The 21268-nt window shown below is 42.7% G+C and overlaps 1 protein-coding gene and 1 pseudogene across 1 annotated transcript in view; one reads left to right on the top strand and one right to left on the bottom strand.

Annotated features, from left to right (window-relative positions):
- Nucleotides 1-21268, bottom strand: part of Tmeff1 (transmembrane protein with EGF like and two follistatin like domains 1) — an 83218-nt gene that overhangs the window by 34135 nt on the left and 27815 nt on the right. Inside the window, exons 4-5 of the mRNA XM_059254338.1 lie at nucleotides 20408-20434; nucleotides 17638-17734 (exon numbers count right to left, since the gene is read on the bottom strand). Coding sequence (XP_059110321.1) covers nucleotides 17638-17734; nucleotides 20408-20434 — 124 coding nt within the window. The remainder of the gene's footprint in view (nucleotides 1-17637; nucleotides 17735-20407; nucleotides 20435-21268) is intronic.
- On the top strand, nucleotides 2831-3410 carry LOC131904424 (Golgi-associated plant pathogenesis-related protein 1-like; annotated as a pseudogene).

The raw sequence follows: 21268 nt of genomic DNA, 5'->3' as shown, positions 1-21268 counted from the left end.
TGCCCCACCCCCTTCCCCCTTTGTTCTTGTTTTCCATTTCTTCTCCTCCAGGCTTAGCATAAAAAGGAGGGTGGTGGGGAACATCCCCTAAGTAAGATACCTCACTGTTCGCACAAATGCAGACCTGGTCCGCTAACATCGCATCCACCACAGCCCATGCTCCCTGTATTCTTCTATATGAAAATAAGACAAGCTTTTTAAATACTCCCCAAGTTCAAACACTCTTGTACATGTGTTTACCCTTCAAGGCAAAGTAACACTTGAAATGCCTGTTCTGAGGGCCAAGGACAGTTGCTGCACACAGACACCTACAGGAAAAACCAGTGAAAACAGGAGGCCGAGCCACCAAGAGAACAGATGAAACTAATTCCCAAAAGCAATCTGGCAAAGGTAACGGACTTTCTGGTAAACTCATAATAGAAAAGGAAACTGGGTTAAAGGTAATAAAACGACTGATCCAAAAAGGGGGAGCTCTCTCCTTTCAGTCTGCCCCCCAGGAATGAGGGAAATTTACGGCAGAAACGAAGCAGCTGGGGTGTGGGGGAAGAATGGCAGAAGTGAAACAACCCAGGGAAAGGATGAAGCAAATAGTTCCACTAAGCAATAGTTTTCTACCTGTAGGACAGACCGATGGAGAATATGGACAGAGGACAAGAAGGTGAAGAGAAAGGAAAAATTATGAAAACCAAGTGTGTTGGGGGCATATAGCTACAGAAACGAAGACACTATTCACTATCACCCTCATCATGCATTAAGAATAGTCTTACTAGGAGGGTAACTCAGTAGGTAGAGTTCTTGCCTAACAAGCACAAGGTCCCGGGTTCAATATCCAATACCACATAAAATGTGTAAGCCTCTAATCCCAGCACTAGGGAGGTAGATTCAAAAAGATCAGAAGTTCAAGATCATCCTGAGCTACATAGGGAATTCAAGACCATCCTAGGATATGAGTCTGTCCAAAGATAGTTAGATACACAGACAGACAGACAACAGACAGACAGACAGTTCAAAACAAGGGTTGCCAAACTACAGCAGTGGGTCAATGCAGACTGAAGCCTTTTTTGTACGTACACAAGCTAATAAAAATTTTCTATATTAGTGTGTGTGTGTGTATGTGTACGTGTGTGTGTGTTTGTGTGTACACGCATGTGCATATTTTATGCGGGTGCCTATAGGGGCCAGTGTGTGTGTGTGTGTGTGTGTGTGTGTGTGTGTGTGTGTATGTGCATATTTTATGTGGGTGCCTATAGGGGCCAGAATTGGGTCTCCCCTGGAGCTGGAGTTACAGGAGTTGTGAGCCACCAGACATGGGTGCTGGCTGGGAACCAAACTCTGATCGTCAGGAAGAGAAGCAATCGCTCCTAACCACTAAGCCATCTCTCCAGTCCCTAAGAAGGGTTTTTGTATTTTTATTTGTAAAGGGGTAACCATAACAGCTCACATGTAGACTGCAAAGCCTGAAGGACTTACCATCTAGCTCTTAGCAGAAAAGGTATGCCCACGCCCGGTTTACAAGACAAAAATGAGGAAAAACTGAAGGAGCAATAAAATAAAAATGGCAGCAAGTAGAGAGAGCTGAAGACCTGTTCAGATCTGTGAAAAGGGTCTGAAAAAAAGCGACAAGACACTGTGCTAATCTTGTCAGCAACTACTCAACTGAGAAGCGTCATTGTTTATGGTGGGCATGGGGATCGACCAGAACTGCCTTGAACAAATGTCTGGCAGAGACAAGTGCTCCTCGGCAGGATGGAACCACTGCATCTACTTCCAAGAACTATGAACAAACCATTGCCAGTGATTTCTGCAGCATCGAAGGAATGAAATGAAATTAGCATCTTAAGGAAAGGCCAGCTCAGTGAAGCAATGAGCAGGAGAGGAAAATATTAAATCACAAAGGCTACAGACACAACCGGCTATAATAGCTACAGATGATCCCAGATGCCAACAGTAGTGGGGGGGCGTGATGCCCAGAGACCAGGAGGTGAAGGCATGAAAAATCACTGTGAGGGAAAACTCCAAAGCACGTGTCGACCATTGACTATATTTACTGTGTTGGTACATGACAGTCACATCATTTCATCCTGACAAATACAAACGCCAAAAGGAAACCAAAAAACACTGTAAGATCCATGAAGAGTGTGTAAGATGACGTGCTCTCTATTCATTTGTCACATAAAGTGAATTTTAGAGCATGGACACTGTCACATGGTCACATTAGGAAAGTCTTTCTACCAAACTGCCTCCCTTTTCTCTCTGATACACCAGGGGCACTCCTGCCTAGGGGCTTTCTCTCCTCCCACAACACTATTCTAGAGAAATCCCCCTGCTCAGTCCCTAACCTCTATGTCTCTTCTTAAGTCATAAAATAATGGCTGAAAAGGAAATTACTGTTACAAAAAAGTAATTTGGGACTGAGGAGATGGCCCAATGGGTAGGAATACTTGCTACACAAGGACGAGAGCCTGCGTTTGGATATCCAGTACCCATGGGCTGGGCATATCCTTGAACAGCTGTGACCCTACACTGGCAGTAGGGGCATTACCAGGGCTTGCTGACCAGCCAACCTACCCAAAACAGGGCAAACTTCAGAGTGGAAGACCCTGTCTCAAGAGAATAGAATGGAGAATTATAAAGGAAAACACCCTAATGTCGTCTTCCGGCCTGCACACACGCTGGTGATCACACTCACACACACATACACACACGTACACCACACACAAAAGAAAGGGAGGGAGAGAGGGAAGGAGGGAGGGAGGGAGGGAGGGAGGGAGGGAGGGAGGGAGGGAGGGAGGGAAGGAGGAAAAAGAAAATAGGTCACCCAGCACAGCGCATGCCCTGCGGAGCCAAGGAGTGCACACAGCTGGCCACGGGAAAGTCAGATTCCAAACAGTTTACTAACAAGGTCCTGAAGGCCTGCAATGAAAACCAGGCTCGGCATGGTGTCCCTACTGAAGCTTTGCAAGAAGCTCAACCAGGAAGCTCAGCAGTATTCGGAGACCCTGGCCAGCACAAGAATCCTCAAGCACAGCTCAGAGTCCAGTTGTGGCCAGTGTGGGGAGAACCTTGCATAGGCATCCTACTATCAGACAGGAAAGGAAGTGGCTGACAGGTGGTACAGTGAAATCAAGAACTACAACTTCCAGCAGCCTGGCTTCACTTCAGGGACTGGACACTTCACAGCCATGGTATGGAAGAATACAAAGAAGACAGGCATGGGGAAGGCTCTGCAAATGATGGGTCCTCCTTTGTGGTGGCCAGGTACTTCCCAGCAGGGAATGTCGTCAACCAGGGCTTCTTCGAAGAAAACGTCCCACCTCCAAAGAGGTAACTCTCCAAATGTAACGAGAAGGTGGAGACACACATACAAAGTGCCTATAGAACAACAAAGAGCCAGCCAAGCGTCTGTCCCTGTGGGCATGTGTACTCTTGAGCATCTCTTGTGCACACTCTAGACAGCTGCGCATGAGCTCATTTCCGGTTAAAGGATGGGCATCTGAAGCAAATATCCAGGGGGTTACCTAGACCACAATTACTTAGATTTGAGTATGATCAATTATGACATCTTTTGGCTTTTAGTTTTTAAGCAGACATTTTTTGTATCTTTCTTACTTCTAATATCCATCCTCGGACTCTGTATTCTGAATATGTGCCATGCTGAGCAGTGAGCTCATGTTACACGATCATCCTGCACTGTAATCTCCTTTGGGTAGACTTTGAAGAGTTTTAAACTTCCCTTGAAAATGTGAAAAAAGGAAGAGAAAGAAAGAAAAATAGAGAAAGAAATACACACACACACACACACACACACACACACACACACACACACACTAAAAGGCAAAGTTACAACGAAAAAAGATCAATAAAATCAAAAGTCAGTTCTCTGAAAAGACTCAAATCAGGAAAACAAGGAAGATAAAAAGAAAAGAAAACAGTTGAGGGCTGGAGAGAAGGCTCAGCCTTTAAAAAAGCTGTTCTTCCTTAGGACCAGAGTTTGGTTCCCAGCACCCACATCATGCAGCTCATAACCACTGGAACCCCAGCTCAAGGAATCAACACCCTTCTTGTGCCCCCTGCAGACATACACACAGACACACATATGTATATAAAACCCCCTTTTCAATTAACCAAAAGGAGTCTGGAACAGGAGTTGGGGAAACAGTTCACTTATTAAGAGCGCTTGCAGGTTTGGTTCTTATCACTTACACTGGGGCTCACAACTATCCTTCACTCCAGTTCCATGGGATCCAACACCCTCTTCTGGCCTTCACGGGCACCTGACAGATGGTGCATAGACATACATGTAGGCAGAACACTACAGCATATACAGAAATTAAAAATAATAATAATAATTTTTTTAAAAGATCTGAAGAGAAGGCATTTGCTGCAGAAAACCAGAGCTGGTTCCCAGCACCTACACAGTGGCTCCCAGCCACCTGAAACTCTGGCTTCAGGGGGTCCAAAACCCTCACCTGGCCTCTGCAAACACCTGCACATACAGACACACAAATGCATATACACAAATGAAAAAAAAATCTTAAAAAGTAATCAAAAGAAGAGACAGTGGGGCCAGAAAGTGACTGAATAGGTAAAGGTATGTGATGACAAGTCTGAGGACCCGAGTTCAATCCCCAGGAGCCACAGAGTGAAAAGAACCAACTCCTGAAAGTTGTCCTCTGACCTCCACATATACACAATGTGTGTGTGTGTGTGTGTGTGTGTGTGTGTGTGTGTGTGTGTGTGTGCGCGCGCGCGCGCACCCGCGCATGCTCGTGTACGCACTCAAAATAAAATCAGTAAAAATTTTAAAAACAAACCCAAAAGATCCATCATTAAAAAAGAAAAGCATAACAACTTGAGAAGTCGGTGAGGACCACACTTACATGATAAAGGTTTTAGAAACAACTTTACAGTTATAAGTTTGAGGAACAAAGTGAAATTAGTAACTTTTTAAAAACATATCAACTATCAAGTTTGATCCCCCACCCCAAAAAGAGAGAAGTTGACAATACAATAACCATAGGGGAAAAAAAAAACTAAATTAGTTGTTTACCCCAAAAAGTCTTTTACATGCATACACATACATGTGGCTGCCACCATACGGCCAGGCATGGGAGCACACACCAAAGTTCTAGCACTCAAGAGGCTGAGGTAGGACTGTAACCTGGAAAGCAGCTTGGGTTGTGTAGGAAGAGTATTTCAAAATAAGCAAGCTCGCTCTCTCTCTCTCTCTCTCTCTCTCTCTCTCTCTCTCTCTCTCTCTCTCTCACACACACACACACACACACACACACACACACACACACACACACAGAGAGGACAAAAAAAGTAACTGTTAGAACACAGTCCAAGAATGGAGTCGTGTGAGAATCTTGTGAGAAAACTCTAAGAAAACAAAAGTCTTGTGGCCTCAGTTTCTTCACAGCACAGAAGTGCTCTTGGAATGTGCTTCTGTGCTCCCCCCGGGTATAGCAGATAGGCGGGAGCCTCCCTCAGCTGTCATTATTCATGTGCCTCTGTGGAAGAACATGTTTGTGCCATGTGCAGCTTGTCCCTGTGGTTACATACAGCTTGAATTCAGGAGAACTTTACTCAGGTTGCCATTCTCAACCCTCGGGGAATAGACTGTTGGGTGTTCTGATTAAAGTTGGCTACTGCATGAGACTTTAGTCTGCCTCACTTTTAGACCCTACTCTCCCAGGTTCACACCACCAACTAACTAGAGCAGTAAGTAAGGAACAAATTATAACACTCTACAATGAAAAGCCAGTTAAGGAAGAACCCATGAGTCCCTGTGAAGACAGAAAAACACTTTCCCTTTATATAAAATACTCCTACGATGCATAGGTGTGAAAGATGGCAATCATAAACAAAAGTACGATGCCAGAAAACCAGTGAGCACTGGGTGCCTGGTACAAGGTGGGGCATGCCTATGATCACTGCTATTCAAGAGGTTAAAGCTGGAGGATCAGGAGTTTGAACATCCTGGGCTGTGTGGGGAGATTTTGCTTCATATGGGGGCAGGCGGGAGAGAGAGAAGGAGGAGGGAGGGAGGGGGAGAGGGGGAGAGAGAGAGAGAGAGAGAGAGAGGGAGAGAGAGTTATTCATCCACACATGAGAATCCTGTCAGAGGGTCTAAAGAAATGGCTCAGCAGTTAAGAACACTGGCTGCTCTTTAAGAGGATCCAGGTTAGGTTTCCATCATTTACATGGTGGCTCACAACTGTCTATAACTCTAGTTCCAGGGAATCTGATGCCCTTTTCTGTTCTCCACTGGCATGAGGCACACACGGTACACATACATATATTCGGGCAAACACTTATACACATAAAGTTAAATAAATCTTTTTTTTTAATTTTTTGAAACTTGAATCCTGTCAGATATCTCAGCTGAAGAGCGCTTCAACAATAACTCCAACTTCCTTAAGGTCCTAAGAAGCAATGCTGTCAACTCCACAAAGCCAAAACCAGGCTCTTCTTGTTTTGCAAGCTTTACAGTAACACTATTGCCCATTTATTCCCTGGTGATTGACACTACAATGCTGGTAGTATTTTATTTTATTTATAACCAGGTACACAGGAGTTCCCTAAATAGATGTAATGTAGATATTAGAATGCAATTTTCAAGTGAGGTACAGAATGGGCTACAGTGTACCACAACAACTCTATAAAAGAAAATAAATGTGTGCATGGATCTGCTTGCACATGCATGAAACACCCCTGGAAGATGAAACAAAAACCAATCACAATGATGGAAGACAACCGAGTGACTGGGAACACGGGAGGGGAAGAGATCTTATCCTGCGCAGCCTTTCAAAGCTTTTCAATTTTTAACACTGTGAATTTCAAAGGGATAAATGCCTGCATACGTAAGTAAATAAATGACTAAATAAAATGACTTCTATGATTTAGGGCTAAGGTTTTGGTAAATTGAAGCTCCCAGTCTCTAAAATTGGAACAATACCTCCTAGCTCTGCTGACAGAATCAAATAAGATTTTGAAGGGGGGACCCTTTGAAATTATTTCAAATGGAATGTATATTTGAAAGGCATCATTGTTACTATCACTCAAACACATCTAACCCTTTTCATTCTTCCTTCTAACTCTGCAGAGAATACTACTCCATCTCAATGTAGTTTAGTTAACAGTTAGGAAAACTCTAACTTAAATTAATTCAGGTGAGCTGATTTAGATTTCACAAACATCTAATGGAGCCTGCCTCAAGCTTAACACATTAAATCCTCACAAGCAGCTCTAAGTGAATAACAGATCCAAACCACCATGTGCTATCAACTTAACAAACAATGAAGGACCACCCTCAGCTCCCAACCTGTGGTAGTTTGAATGAGAATGGCCCCCATGGACTCATATGTTTGAATGCTTGGTCCCTAGTTGGTGGAACTGTTTGGGAAGGATTAGGAGGTGTGGCCTTGTTGGAGGAGGTGTGTCACTGGGGTGGGCATTGAGGTTTCAAAAGCCCACACCATTTCCAGTTAGTTCTCTTCTTTCTGTGCCTTGTGGTTGTGTCTCACAATGTGAGCTCGCAGCTACTGCTCCCCACTATAATGGTCATGGACTAGCCCCCTGAAACTGTAACTCCCAAATAATGCTTTCTTTTATAAGCTGCCTTGGTCACAATGTCTTATCTTAGCAATAACCTTATAGCAAAGTGCCTGGTCCCAGGGACCTCACAACCTGCCAGTGATCCCACACTATAAACATAGCATCACACAGATGTTGTTCTTCAAGACCAAGGAAGCACTCATAGAGACCATGGAAAATGCTTCCAAGAAGAAGTGGTGACAGTCTACCTAATTCACACTACATCTCAATCTAGGAGGAATATGACTTAAAATAGAAAAACAGGTATGGGACTCCGACAAAGAGTGCCAGGAGCAACAAAGTGAGGCAAAGAAAGTCTCCAGGGACACTACAAAGGAACATTCAGAAGACAAGAAGAGGCTCTGGAGAGAGGAAGGTCTGTGCCTTAAAGACAAATCTATCAAGAGAAACCTTTATTGGCAACTGTCAGAAGTTATTTCTAGAAAAGAACCCGTCCTTGCTAGCTAGCATACAGACTGCACCTCGCACAAAATACCACTGAATAGTATTTTTTTTCTATTACCAGCAGAGAAAGAAGTTAAAATTATTTTTCTATTATGATCTAAAGGGCAACTGTAGAAGTTCATTAAACTAATTGACTTTTATCAGCTGACCATTCCCTACATGTATACACTGCATTTTGATCGTATTTATCCCCTTGACCTCTCTCACTCTCCATCTCATTTCCCTCTGGAGCCCTTGTCTAAGGAAGGCTCCATCCCACTTGTGTGTCTTTTTCTTAATGACCTCCGAGTGTAATTAGGGTTGCTTGCCTGAGCATGGGTGTGGGGCTATTACTGGATCATAGGCAACTTACCAAAGGCTACACCACTGAAGAAAATCCGCCACTTCTCCCTCTCACCCAGCAGCCATTAACTACCAATAGCTCCTCAGCTAGATGGGGGGGGGTGGCTTGTGAGCCCCTTAAATTATTTTTAAGTCTATTATTCTGTATTTCCAGAATCAGGCAATGCCAAATGACAATACTCACTGTCATTTCTGTGTGAAAATAGAGCATAAAAGAAGAAGGAAATTATGAAAAATACATAAAGCTTTCAGAAAGGAAGGAAATGCCTAGCATCGCTCTCTTTTAGCACAGGAGATTTCATTGCACCTAGAAGGGAGAGTATTCATGCTGTAACACTGGCCCGAAATCCACCAAAACAGAAATTGGCAGCTCACAGAGATGTACAGCAGGTGGATTAGGCTGCTATCAATACTGTCTGCCATACCACACACCTGTACAATTCTCCAAGCAGCTCTCAGATATTTCTATCACGCAAGGGTAAAAAGGAAAGAGCAGATTGCATCAAAGAAGCAGAAGAGCAGAGACCATTTCCATAAAGCACAGCACACAAAGCTCAAAGAGAACTATTCAGGGACTTCTATAGCTCACCTGTATTGGCTTCATGCATGGGGAATCTACAAATGCCTCAGACCATTCCTGGGCAGGGATTTGGGTCAGGTACATAAAGGCACCAACGGGAAGGAGTCCTATCATTAGTAACCACACTGTTCAGAGAAATGGCTGGTAGCTAGCTGTCTTGCAGCAATAACTGAAGTCTTGGACAAATTAGAAATGCCACTGAGCAAAGGGAGATGGGCAGGGAGTAATACTAAGAACAAGGTTTAGAAATATAATGCTGTAAAGGGCATGCTGATTGCAAGCTTTAAGGTGGAGGCGGCCACCTAAGAAGTCCCTACACTTCTCAGCTGTCACACTGGAGTACTAAAACCTCACTCACAAGGGAGCTGCTGTTTTTGGAACCTTACCTATATACCTCCAGATATAAATTCAAAAGGTAATTAATGACGAATGCAGCTACCACATGCAAAGCTCACAGCACCCCAGGAAAAACACAGTCTGCCTCAGGAAGAGGGAGAAGTACCTCAGAAGTCATTCAATTTGGAGAATTTTTATTTTTAAATTAATACTTGTGTGTGTGCTTATATGTGGGTATGTGCATATGAGGGCAGATGCCTACAGATGCCAGATAAGGGAGTTAGATTTCCCTAGAGCTGGAGTTACAGGTGGTTGTGAACTACCCAACATGTGTGCCAGGAACTGAACTTGGGTCCAGTGCAAGATCAGTAAGTGTTCTTAATTGCTGAGGCTGAGCCATCTCCTGCCCCAGTAATTGAAGTTAGAAATAACTGAAAATAGCCAGCAAGTGAGCAAGAAAGAGGGACGTGCAGTAGAGGTCACAAGTGTTGCTAAGAAGAAACAGCACGAGCTCATTTGACGTTTAAGTTATTCGTACACTATATGCTGTTCACACACAGATATTGTTTCCTGTTTGAGGCGGAAGAGAAGCAAACGTCGGTCAAGTTCATTGACAAGGCACACTGGCAGTACCCATAAGCAGCAGCTAGCAACCTGGCAAAAGAGAAGAAAGCTTTCTGTTTTGCTTTTTGGGTTGGTTTGGTTGGTTGGTTGACTGCTTTTAAGACAAGAGTCTTATTGTGGAATATTATTTTAAGATGTGTTACATTTATTTATGTTGTGGAACATTGGTTTAATGATGCAAAGATGTGTTGCATTTGTTTAACTCTGTGAAGCTGTGTTACTTTGCCTGTCTAAAACACCTGATGGTCTAATAAAGAACTGAACGGCCAATAGCTAGGCAGAAGAGGGATAGGTGGGGCTGGCAAGGAGAGAGAATAAATGGAAGAGAAGAGGGGAGGAGTGAGAAAAGGAGGAGAGGAGGACGTCAGGGGCCAGCCACAAAGCCAGCCACAGAGTAAGAAGAAAAGAAAAATATATAGAACAGAGAAAGGTAAAAGCCCAGAGGCAAAAGGTAGATGGGATAATTTAAGAAAAGCTGGCTAGAAACTAGCCAAGCTAAGGCCAGACATTCATAAGTAAGAATAAGTCTCCGTATTATTTATTTGGGAGCTGGGTAGCTGGCCCCCAAAGAGCAAAAAATAAAATTATACAGTCTCATGTTACCCAGGCTAGTCTCAAATTCAGTGTATCACATCTTCATGCCTCCATTTCTTGAGTGCTGGAATTGCAGACACATTCCTCCATATTCTGTTTGTGAAGTGCAGGGGACTAAACCCTGGACTTAGGCAAGCACTCTACCAACTAAGCTATCCCAAGACCCAGAAATTGTGTGTGTGCATGTGCGTGCATGTGTGTGTGTGTGTGTGTGTGTGTGTGTGTGTGTGTGTGTGTGTGTGTGTTCATGTGCCCAGGTGCATCTGTTTGTTTATAGGTGCACATATACATGTATGCTTGTGCACGTGGAGGCCAAAGGTCAATTTCAGGTGTTGTTCCTTAGGAGCCATCCACCTTGTTTGCTGAGACAGTCTCTTCCTAGGAACTAGAGCTCACAGATTAGTCTAGAATGAAAGAACAGTCAGGTCAAGGATCTGCATGTCTCCACTTCTCCAGGGAAGGATTATAAGTCTGCACCACCACACCCACACACACTTTTCACATAAACGTTGGGATCAAATTTAGGTCCACATGCTAACACATCAAGTACTTTACCTCCCCATGCCTCCTCCAAAAATATTACTTTAAAAACAAATATAAGAACACAAAACACAATACAGAATAGCATTTCAAGTATAACAATGAAACTGCCAACCAGAACCCTTTAAGAACAGCCCAGTAGTACAGATACACAGCACACAGGATAAATTCTTTGTCATGGACCTATGCAATTCTGCTGCTTCTGGGATCACCCTCCCCTGTAAAATCAAGACAGTACTTCCTTGACTTCCTGCTAACAGCCAGAAAAGCTTGTGGGAAAATCAGGTAAGGAACTTCAAGGACCTGTTAAAATGTACATATTCTGCTCAAGAAAGCAAGGAGAGTCAGACATGGTGGCACATGCCTGTAGTCCTAGCACTTGGGAGATTGAAGCAGGAAGACTGGGAAGTTCAAGGCTAGGCTGGGCTACATGGTAAGACCTTGTCTTAAAAAAGGAGGAAGGAGGCTGGGGACATGGCTCAGTGGGTAAAGTGCTTGCCAAGCAAGTGTGAGGACCTGAGTTCTAATCCCCGGAACCCTCAGAAAGCCAAGCATAGGAGCCCAGGTCTGTAATTCCAGTGTTCCATGAGATGAGAGGCAGAGACAGGGGAATTCTAGAAGCTAAAAGCCAGTTAGCAAGCACATGCACCCATAGAAAAACAACAAACCCACAAGAGCCCATCTGAAACAAGGTGGAGGTGGCACCCAAAACTGTCCTGTCTCCAACCTCCACATGGCTCAAGGTATGCAAACACCCAAACACACATCTCACACACAAACACAGACTTCAAAGGGGGTGGGGGGTGGCTGGCTGGAAAAATTACTCTGTAGTTAAGAGTGCTTCCTACTCTGTCAGAGGACCGGAGGACCAGACCACCCACATCAAGCAGGATCCAATACCCTCGTGTTCTCAGAAGGCATCCATCCATACATGCACATACACACATACAGACACACATGCATCATAAGTAAAGAAAAGAAAAGAAAACTTTAAAGAAAGGAGATGAAAAGAGGGGAAGGGAATTATACAGTGTAATTAAATTTTCATTTAAGTAGCTGAAGTTAAAAACATAGCTCTTTCTCTTAATAAAAGAAAATTAATTTCCATGGTGGCACGATTCCTTCTTCCAAAGTCTTTGGGGTTTTTTGTTGTTGTTGTTGTTGTTTTTTGTTTTTGGGTTTTTTTTAATAATTTATTTATTTTTATTTTATATGCACTGGTGTTTTGCCTGCATGTATGTCTGTGTGAGGGTGTCAGATCTGCTGGAACTGGAGTTACAGACAGTTGTGAGCTGCCATATAGATGCTGGGAATTGAACCCAGGTCCTCTGAAAGAGCAGCCAGTGCTCTTAACCACTGAGCCATCTCTCCAGGCCCATTTTTTTGTTCGTTTGTTTTTTTAAGTGTATTGATTAACAATAGAAAGAAACTTAAGTGTAAGAAACTAGATGGATTGTGCAGCGTTTCTTCTGACAGGAAAGATACTAAGTGAGAAAAGATAAAAACATTTAATGGATATTCCTATCTAAAACCGTGCCAGATATATAGCTATGATAGTTATGTTTGAGAACATTATCTTTCAAACTGTAGATTACAGAAACAGTGGATTATGAAATCAATTTGTGGACCACTACAGCATTAGTTATTTGCTCACTGCTACGGCAAAATGCCTGAGAAAAGCAACTTAAGCCAGGAAGGTGTGGTGGTTTGAATGAAAATGTCTCCCATAGGCTCATGTGTTTGAATGTTTGGTTCCCAAATGGTGTATTATTTAGGAAGGATTAGGAGGTGTGACCTTGTTGGAGGCTGTGTCACTGGGGGTAGGCTTTGAAAGCCAGGCCCAGTCTCTCTCCTTCCTCACCCTGACTCTCTCTGCCATCCTGAGGATCAGGATGTAAGTAAGCCTCAGCTACTGCTCCAGTGCCATACCCGACTGCCTGATGCCATGCTCTCCACCATGATGGTCATGGACTCACCCTCTGAAACGAAGAAAGCCCCAATTCAATGCTTTAGTCTATAAATTGCCTCCATTATGGTGTCTTCTCACAGCAATAGAACAGTAACTAAGGCAGAGGGTTTATTTGGACCACAGTTAAGGAGCAGGTCATCACGGTGGGAAACCCATGGCAGCAGGAGTCTGAGACAGCTGGCTGGTCACACTGCATCCTAAGTCAGGAAGCAGGGAGAGATGACTGCTGGTGCTCAAAGAATGATGTCACCACATTTAGGGTGGGTCATCCCATCTCAGTTAATTCAGTCCAGAAACTCCTTCACAGATGTGCCCAGATGTTTGTCCCCTATATGGTTCTAGGTCTTGTCAAGTTAACCTTCACAACCACTACCACAGTTGTTTTTCTGTTGTTGTAAGACACCATGACCAACACAACAACATGACCAACACAATTTATAAAACAAGTGTTTAATTTAGGGCCTACAGTTCCAGAGGGTTAGAGTCCATGACCATCATGGTGGGAAGCATGTCAGCAGGCAGGGAGCACTGGGCTGAAGCAGTACCTGAGAGTCTACATCTTTAGACAAAATCATGAGGAATGTCATGGGGCTTTTGGAAACCTCAAATCCTGCCCCCAATAACACACATCCTCCAACAAGGCCCTGTTGTTGGTTGGTTTATTACTCTTTTTTGGGGGCGCCACCCAGTTCCCCAAAAAATCACACACCAAGGCTTATTCTTACTTATAAATGCCCAGCCTTAGCTTGGCTTGTTTTTTTGCTAGCTTTCCTTAACTTATCGATCTTTTGCCTCTGGGCTTTTCCCATTCTCTTACTTTTGTAAATCTTACTCTTACTCCATGGATTACTGTGTAGCTGGGTGGCTGGCCCCTGGGTCCTCCTCCTTCTCTGGCTACTTGTTCTTCTCTCCCAGATTTCTCCTTCTATTTATACTCTCTGCCTACCAGCCCCACCTATTTCTCTCTCCTGCCTCACTATTGGCTGTTCAGCTCTTTAATAGACTATCAGGTGTTTTTGACAGGCAAAGTAACACAGCTTCACAGAGTTAAACAAATGCAACATAAACAAAAGTAACACAGCTTAAAATAATATTCTACAACAAGGCACCACTTCCTAATCCTTCCCAGATAGTTCCACCAACTAGGGATGAAGCATTTAAACATAGAAGCCTATGGTGACCATTCTCATTCAAACCACCACAACCACCACTTCTTTAAGAAAATAAGACTGAAAATATTAGAAATATTTCAATGCATTACATTTAATAAAAGTAAACATCATTCCACAGAATCCTACCAAAATATTTAAGTACACTGTCAATATGTAAAAGGCATGCTGGTTAACAATGTCAGTGTATTTCTTTTTTACTTTTAGATTTTATTTTATGTGTATGGGTGTTTTGCCTGCATGTATTTATGTTCACCACATGTGTGCCTGTTGCCAACAGAGATAAGAGGAAGGCACTGGATCCCCTGGAACTAGAGTTACACATGTAAGCCACCACATGGGTGTGGGGAATCAAACCCAGGTCCTCTGCAAATGCAAGAGCTCTTAACCATGATTCATCTTTTCAGAGAGCAGAAGTTCACAGCTGAAGCCAGCTTAAGTCAGAAAGATCATGAGTTTGAGGCCACCTTAGACTACACAATGAGACCCTGCCTGGAAAATAATCAACAGACAATCTACTGGCTGCTGTCCATATCCCCACCCCTCAGCACCATGCTACTGCTCTAGAGTACACTAGGACCACAATCATCCCAATCAACCTTTAGATTATTTTATGAAAAGGTGAGCATAAAACCTAAGCTCTTAACGTGGAAAGGACAAGGTGATGGAAATGCCAATTACCTGGTTTAAACGGTGCACATACATACTGAAGCTGCATAGTTTATACCCCGTAAATATATGAAATTATGTGTAAACAATTTGTATGTGGATGGCATATTGTGCACATAACGCATATCTGAAGAGGCAAGAAGAGGATGTGGGATATTTTCTTTTTTTAGTTGGTTTTATTTCGTTTGTTGGCTGATTGTTTGTTTGTTTGAGACAGGGTCTCACTATGTAGGCCTGGCTAGCCTGGAACTTGCTATGTAGACCAGGCTAGCCTCGATTTCACAGAGATCTGACTGGCTCTGTTTCCCAGGTGCTGGGATCAAAAGCGTGTGCCACCATATCTGAGGTTATTTCATCTATCAATCTCCACCTTATTCCCCTAAGACAGGGCTTCTCACTGAGTCTAAAGCTCACTGTTTCTGCAAGGCTGCTAGCCAGTGAGCTCCTAGGATCTGCCTGGTCTCCATCTGCCATGCTGAGGTTATAGAATTATGCAGCCATGCCCAGATATTTTACGTGGGTACTGTCGATTCAAACTCATATGCTTATGCTTGCAGAGCAAACAATCTTACCCATTGAGCCTTTCCTAGCCCCCTAAATAAATTAAGAATGGTAAATAATAGAGAGAGAGGAGACGGCTTCTGGTGAGGGAAGAACCTGCTCTCACACCAACACACAGATACACCCATATACACATAATTCAAAGTAAAATATATTTTAAAACACAAGGCTATTAGCTACTGTTACATTTCTGCATGTCGTAGTTTTCTGTACCAGAAGTTCTCTGTAGCTGCCTTGAAGGAACTAAAAAACCTCCACAGATAGCTCTCTTGGAATCAAAGCCCATTTAAAAGTAAATTAGAAAAATTCAACAACATTGTTACACCCACAGTTGGTGGTAGTTTACAGGCTAGAAGATCAGCCTACAAATCAAATTTCCTTTTGTTGCATATCTACAGTAGCATCAAGAACTCTAGCTGCTGCACTCGTTTTCTGGACACAGGTGTCAATCATTCCCTCAGTGTTTTCCTATTGTCCCGTCATTGCCTGGTCTCGGCTCCGTGCGCTCCTCTGCCTGTCGGTAAACCCTTCCCTGGTTGGTGCCCACTCCCCTATGCTTAGAGCTAGTCTCTGCAAATACAGAGGCTGCAAACTTGCAGATAAAAAGATACACAAAATTAATTTTCTCAGATGGGAACATACTGCATCTTAGGGAGCGGCAGTCACATAAAGGTGGGTATTTAGATGTCTTATTTGGAGCCACTTTTGAGACTAAATGGAATCTGCTTCAGTTTCAAATCTTCTATCTCTTTCTATTTAAGCATGAAAAAAATGACAGCTGAGAAAAGTAAAAAATAGGGCTGAATAGAGATATTGTTAAAGGAATAAAAACAGACCAATATACCCAGCCAATCAATCAGGGGCGGCTATGTAGTCTATGAACACTATTATAAAACTGTCCTAAGGAAAAGTAATGAAAGGAGTAATTACACACACACACACACACACACACACACACACACACACACACATACACACATACACACACTACTGTTTCATCAGGCCTTTATCATTAGTAACATCAGAGGAAAGACTGCAGTATCTACATTCTGGAAGTGCCTACCATTTCTCTCAGTGTCTGCTTTGGATTAAAAAACAAAAGGTTCTCACACATCAAACCACTGTGATGGACATAGACATAGGCCCGTCCTGTAAACAGTGTGCAAAAACAACACATTAAGATTTCTCAAGTCACTTTTCTGCATCTGTTTATCTTATATACACTACGTAAACCAAATGCCACCCAAACAGCTGACATTATTGCCACCAACACTGAAAATGGAATGGTCTTGACTTACAAACTCACTCTGGGCATTAATGCTAATTAATACACTGTTCTGATGAAAAACACTTAAGCACTGAATAAAACATAGGACCTGAAACCAAAAATATGTACAAAAGGAATAAATTACAAATCTCTAAAAATGGGTGTTTCTGAATACGCACTAGAGCAAACAGGAAACGAAGAAGATACATCTGGCTGTCAGGTCCTGAAGCTAGCATTAGAGCTTTGAAAATCAAATATGCACCAATTAAGCACCACAGGGCAACAGAAGAGTGAGACTGGGACCACGGAAATGTGGCACTGACCAAAGGAAAAATCAAACTTGACTGACAAACGCCAGTGTGAGTCCTAGTCCACCAAGGAGCACTCCTTCCAGGATGAGTCTGTCAGCCACTAAAGTCGCCTTGGTGAGGGCCGAACACAGAGGAGAAAAACAACATCAGCTATACAACTGAGATTTATAAGAGTAAGTTTCAATAATATAAAATAGTTAATACAGCTCAATTTTTGCAAATTTTTTAAATTTTTCTCAATGCACTGAACCAGATAAGTTTTTGCATAAAACGGCAAGAGAACAAACTGTTCATTATAGATACTGACAGAGTGGGATGGGACAATTCAAAACAAGTTTTGATGAACAAATCAATATTAATATAAACAAAATTATTTTTTAAAGAACAGATAAAACTCAAAAACTAAATGAATTCTCTTTCTGAATACGTAACTTATTTAAACAGCCATTGTATTACATCAACTTAAAAAAAAAGAGTCAATCAGACTAGCACTAACAGTTTGATTTGCAAGGACACGTGCTCGGAAGCTGAGACTCCGGCAGAAAGCCTTCCCGCAGCATCATGATGAAGAGGGATCTAAAAAGCACTTAGTCCCTTCTGCCACAACTCACCCAACGTTTTCCGCGTCCTCGTCACACTCAGCTTTGTACTTGCACGGTCCACACTTGGAATGTTTCCTGTGAGCCTCTGCTCCTGAGCCTTCCTCCTCTGTTTCAACAGAAAAGGTAAACTTTCAACCAAAAGTTAGGATGGATCCTCTCCAGATACACTTCAAGTTTTCAGGAACCATTATCTTGTTTTGAAGGAAAATGCACCCAAGCTTCTGGAATCACTTCTAAAATGTCCTCAAAGTTGAAGTCCAAAACTGCTGCTGCTATTACTGAACAACCCATTCTGGGATGCAGCGCTATTTGTAAAATAACCTCTTGGGTTGTGTGCACAGAACAATATAGTAGGTTTAATAAACTGCATTTCTAAAGAACTACCATTTAACACTGAGTAGGAGCAAACAAAACATGAGCAAGTCTGTGACCACCCTCCCCCTAAAGAAGCCAGTAGAAGCTGATAGGTATGGACATGCTGGAACACACTAGAACACACTCATCACCTTTCCCTCACATCAGCTCCACACCAGATTTTCTAAACACATAAAAACTAACTCCAGAGTTAAAAGAAATATTTGTCTCCAATTCTGGACCAGGAAAGGGGCGCTCTTACAAAGCACCTCCCCCTTCTCTACTCGGCCCACTTGGCTCAAATACTCAGATGCAGAAATCTGTGAGTCTCCTATCTCCCAGCAACAAAAGGAGCGCATGTCATTGCCCCTAAAGGGACTCACATCCCCCAAACAAGGGCATCCTGTAAGTGTGGGCCTCAACTAGAGTGGATCCTTGCAGCTCTCTGAAAGAGGGCCAGAAGTCAGAATTGAAGAAGGATTTCAGCCTCTCCAGACTTGGTATGTCACAGACTTTTATACCGGGGTGCCAGTCAGTGGAAAACTACAAAACGCAAGTCCACAGGTGACACCTAAGCTTCCCACGTTTACCATCTGCCTACTTTCTGACGGGAAACACTCCTCAAACTCAAATGAATACCTAAACAGATTGCAATGATCATAAAGGTAAATAATTTTGAGACCTCAGAACCACCATGAGATCCAGAATGGCTGAGCAAACCACTAACCCTTTCCAACGCATGCTCCCTTGAGGGCCGAGAACAACCTACATTCTCAGTAAGACAGCCAGGACTGTACTGTATTAGCAAATCTTGGGAACATCTGAGTCTCCTAACAGAACAATGACCTCAGGGACCGAGTCACATGATCTCTTAAAATCCTTCCTTGCTCTCAGATCTAAAATTCATGAAGTTAGCTTTCACACATGATTACAAAGCTCCTACTTAACACATCCATTTAAATCAAATCCTATTGTTTGTCGCCTTTATCATTTTCTTTCTGGCTGCAACTCCCATCCTTGAATTCTTCCCCATAAATGTTCTATTCTTTACAGTCCTTCAAAGTTCCTTCCAACTCGGAAACTTTAGGATTCTACCAAAGACAGAGGAAGGAGTGGCCTAGCCCAAGGTTTCTATGGTTAGGATCATAACTGTGGTTTATATTTGGACTGAATTTTCCCAATGAGTGTTTTTTTAACATATCCTCAGGGTACCTCAAATATTTTGCATGCAATAGATAGTAATATTTACAGCTTCATTAAACTATGAAGCAGATTAGTCATCCTCAGTTCTGGTCCTTTAATGCTATTATATGACATTTTTAAACAGGAGAAATAATTTTATTTAAGACACAGGAAGTTTTTTTTTTTTTTTTAAATATTTATTTATTTATTATGTATACAGAAAAGGGTGCCAGATCTCATTACAGGTGGTTGTGGGCCACCATGTGGGTGCTGGGAATTGAACTCAGGACCTCTGGAAGAAGTTAGTGCTCTTAACCTCTGAGCTATCTCTCCAGCCCGACACAGGAAGTTTTAAAGGTTTAAATTTAATTCTTAATTCCACCAGTTGTCTTGCAAGCTTTCCCTCATCTAGGCACAACTTACTCTGGAATTTTTAACTTTGTTATTAAAAAAAAAAAACTTAAGATTAACAAAAATTGTAAGCAAAGAATAAAAGAGATTTAAACACTGTTTCATGATAAAAAAAAATCACTTGGGTGGACAATTCTGTGCGGCAATTAGCTTGTGTAACCTCAATTTAACAGGAGCTACGATGGGCTCCCTTTAGGCTGAAAACAAACCTTCAGTGAAGGCTGCACAGGATCAAGACTGCAGTTAAGAGGGACAGCCAGGGTAGGCACAGTGGCCAGGGGGCAGGGGGACAGCCAAGGTAGGCACGGTGGCCAGAGGGCAGGGGGACAGCCAAGGTAGGCACGGTGGCCAGGGGGTAGGGGGACAGCCAGGGTAGGCACGGTGGCCAGAGGGCAGGGGGACAGCCAAGGTAGGCATGGTGGCCAGAGGGCAGAGGGACAGCCAAGGTAGGCATAGGTGGCCAGGGGGCAGGGGACAGCCAGGGTAGGCTCAGTGGCCAGAGGTCAGGGCTTCCTGCAAGGTTGTTTAGGCAATGAATCCACAGCTCTGCAAATATTGAAAACCCTTGAGCTGTAAACTTCAAATGAGTGAGCCCTGTGGTGTATGAATTGTATCTTAAGAGTTGTTGAGAAAAATCAAAGGAAAACAAAGGCCTTTATGATGTACCTAGGCTAGGCTCCAAGGGTCATGCCTGGAATCCCAGCACTTCAGAGGCTGAGACCTGAGGACCGACGTGAGGTCAAGGAGAAACCTGTACTACAAAGCGAGTTCCAAGCCAGCCTGAGCTACGAAATGAAAACTGTCTCAAAATAGCCAAGTATTTGAAACTCACCTCCTTCTCCAGATCCAGAGCCATTATCTGAGAAGAAAAACAGCAAATGTAAACATTTCTCCCAGGAATTCCATCTTCTCAGATATTAACATTTCTTATTAAAAATAAAACTATTACATCCATGATATTTCTTTTCTCAAATTTCTGAGAGCTAAGTTTATTTTCATATGCCTACTTTAGGCTCTACTGAGTAGGTAACCTAGACACACAATCATCAGTATTTCTTATATACTGAATATATTTCTTACATCTCCAAAGCCAGCACGGCCAGGAAATACCCAGATCCCGTGCACCATGACTAAAAAGTACTATAAACAGCGAAACAGAAATCATTGTCCCATTCATTTAAAAAGCAAAAGGAAGTTTTAATTTTGTTAGGGCTGGAGAGGAATACTGAACAAACTGCTTTTATTAGAAAGATAAAAGCAGAGCCTGGCTCCAAAAGTCTTCTTAATCAAATCTGTGGATACAGACCAGAGGCCAAAAGGCTTTAAAAAAAAAAATCCCTAAGGTTTAGCGAGGAGAACCTCAGGGTTGAATCTGCATAGTACTGATAAAATTAACTTCCTCTAGGAAATCTATTCAGGATAAATCTCAGAGAGAAAACAGCATAAAATGTAATTAATGCACAAATTTAAAATGTTTTTTGTAGGGCCGGGCCTTGTACATGCTAGGCAATTACTATCACTGAGTCATATCCCAAACCCTAAAATAAATATAAAATTTATTTTATAGTGCCAAAAGAGCTAATATATAACACATGGTGAAAATAGGGGATTCTGTCATATCATCAGCACGGAGCTGTAAAAATTAAAAATAAAACAAAGATAGCAGATAAAGATTTTGACACTTTAGCCAGAA

The sequence above is a fragment of the Peromyscus eremicus genome, chromosome 2, assembly GCF_949786415.1.
Source record: "Peromyscus eremicus chromosome 2, PerEre_H2_v1, whole genome shotgun sequence".
NCBI classification, from domain to species: domain Eukaryota; kingdom Metazoa; phylum Chordata; class Mammalia; order Rodentia; family Cricetidae; genus Peromyscus; species Peromyscus eremicus.
This window is presented reverse-complemented; position numbering and strand designations above follow the sequence as displayed.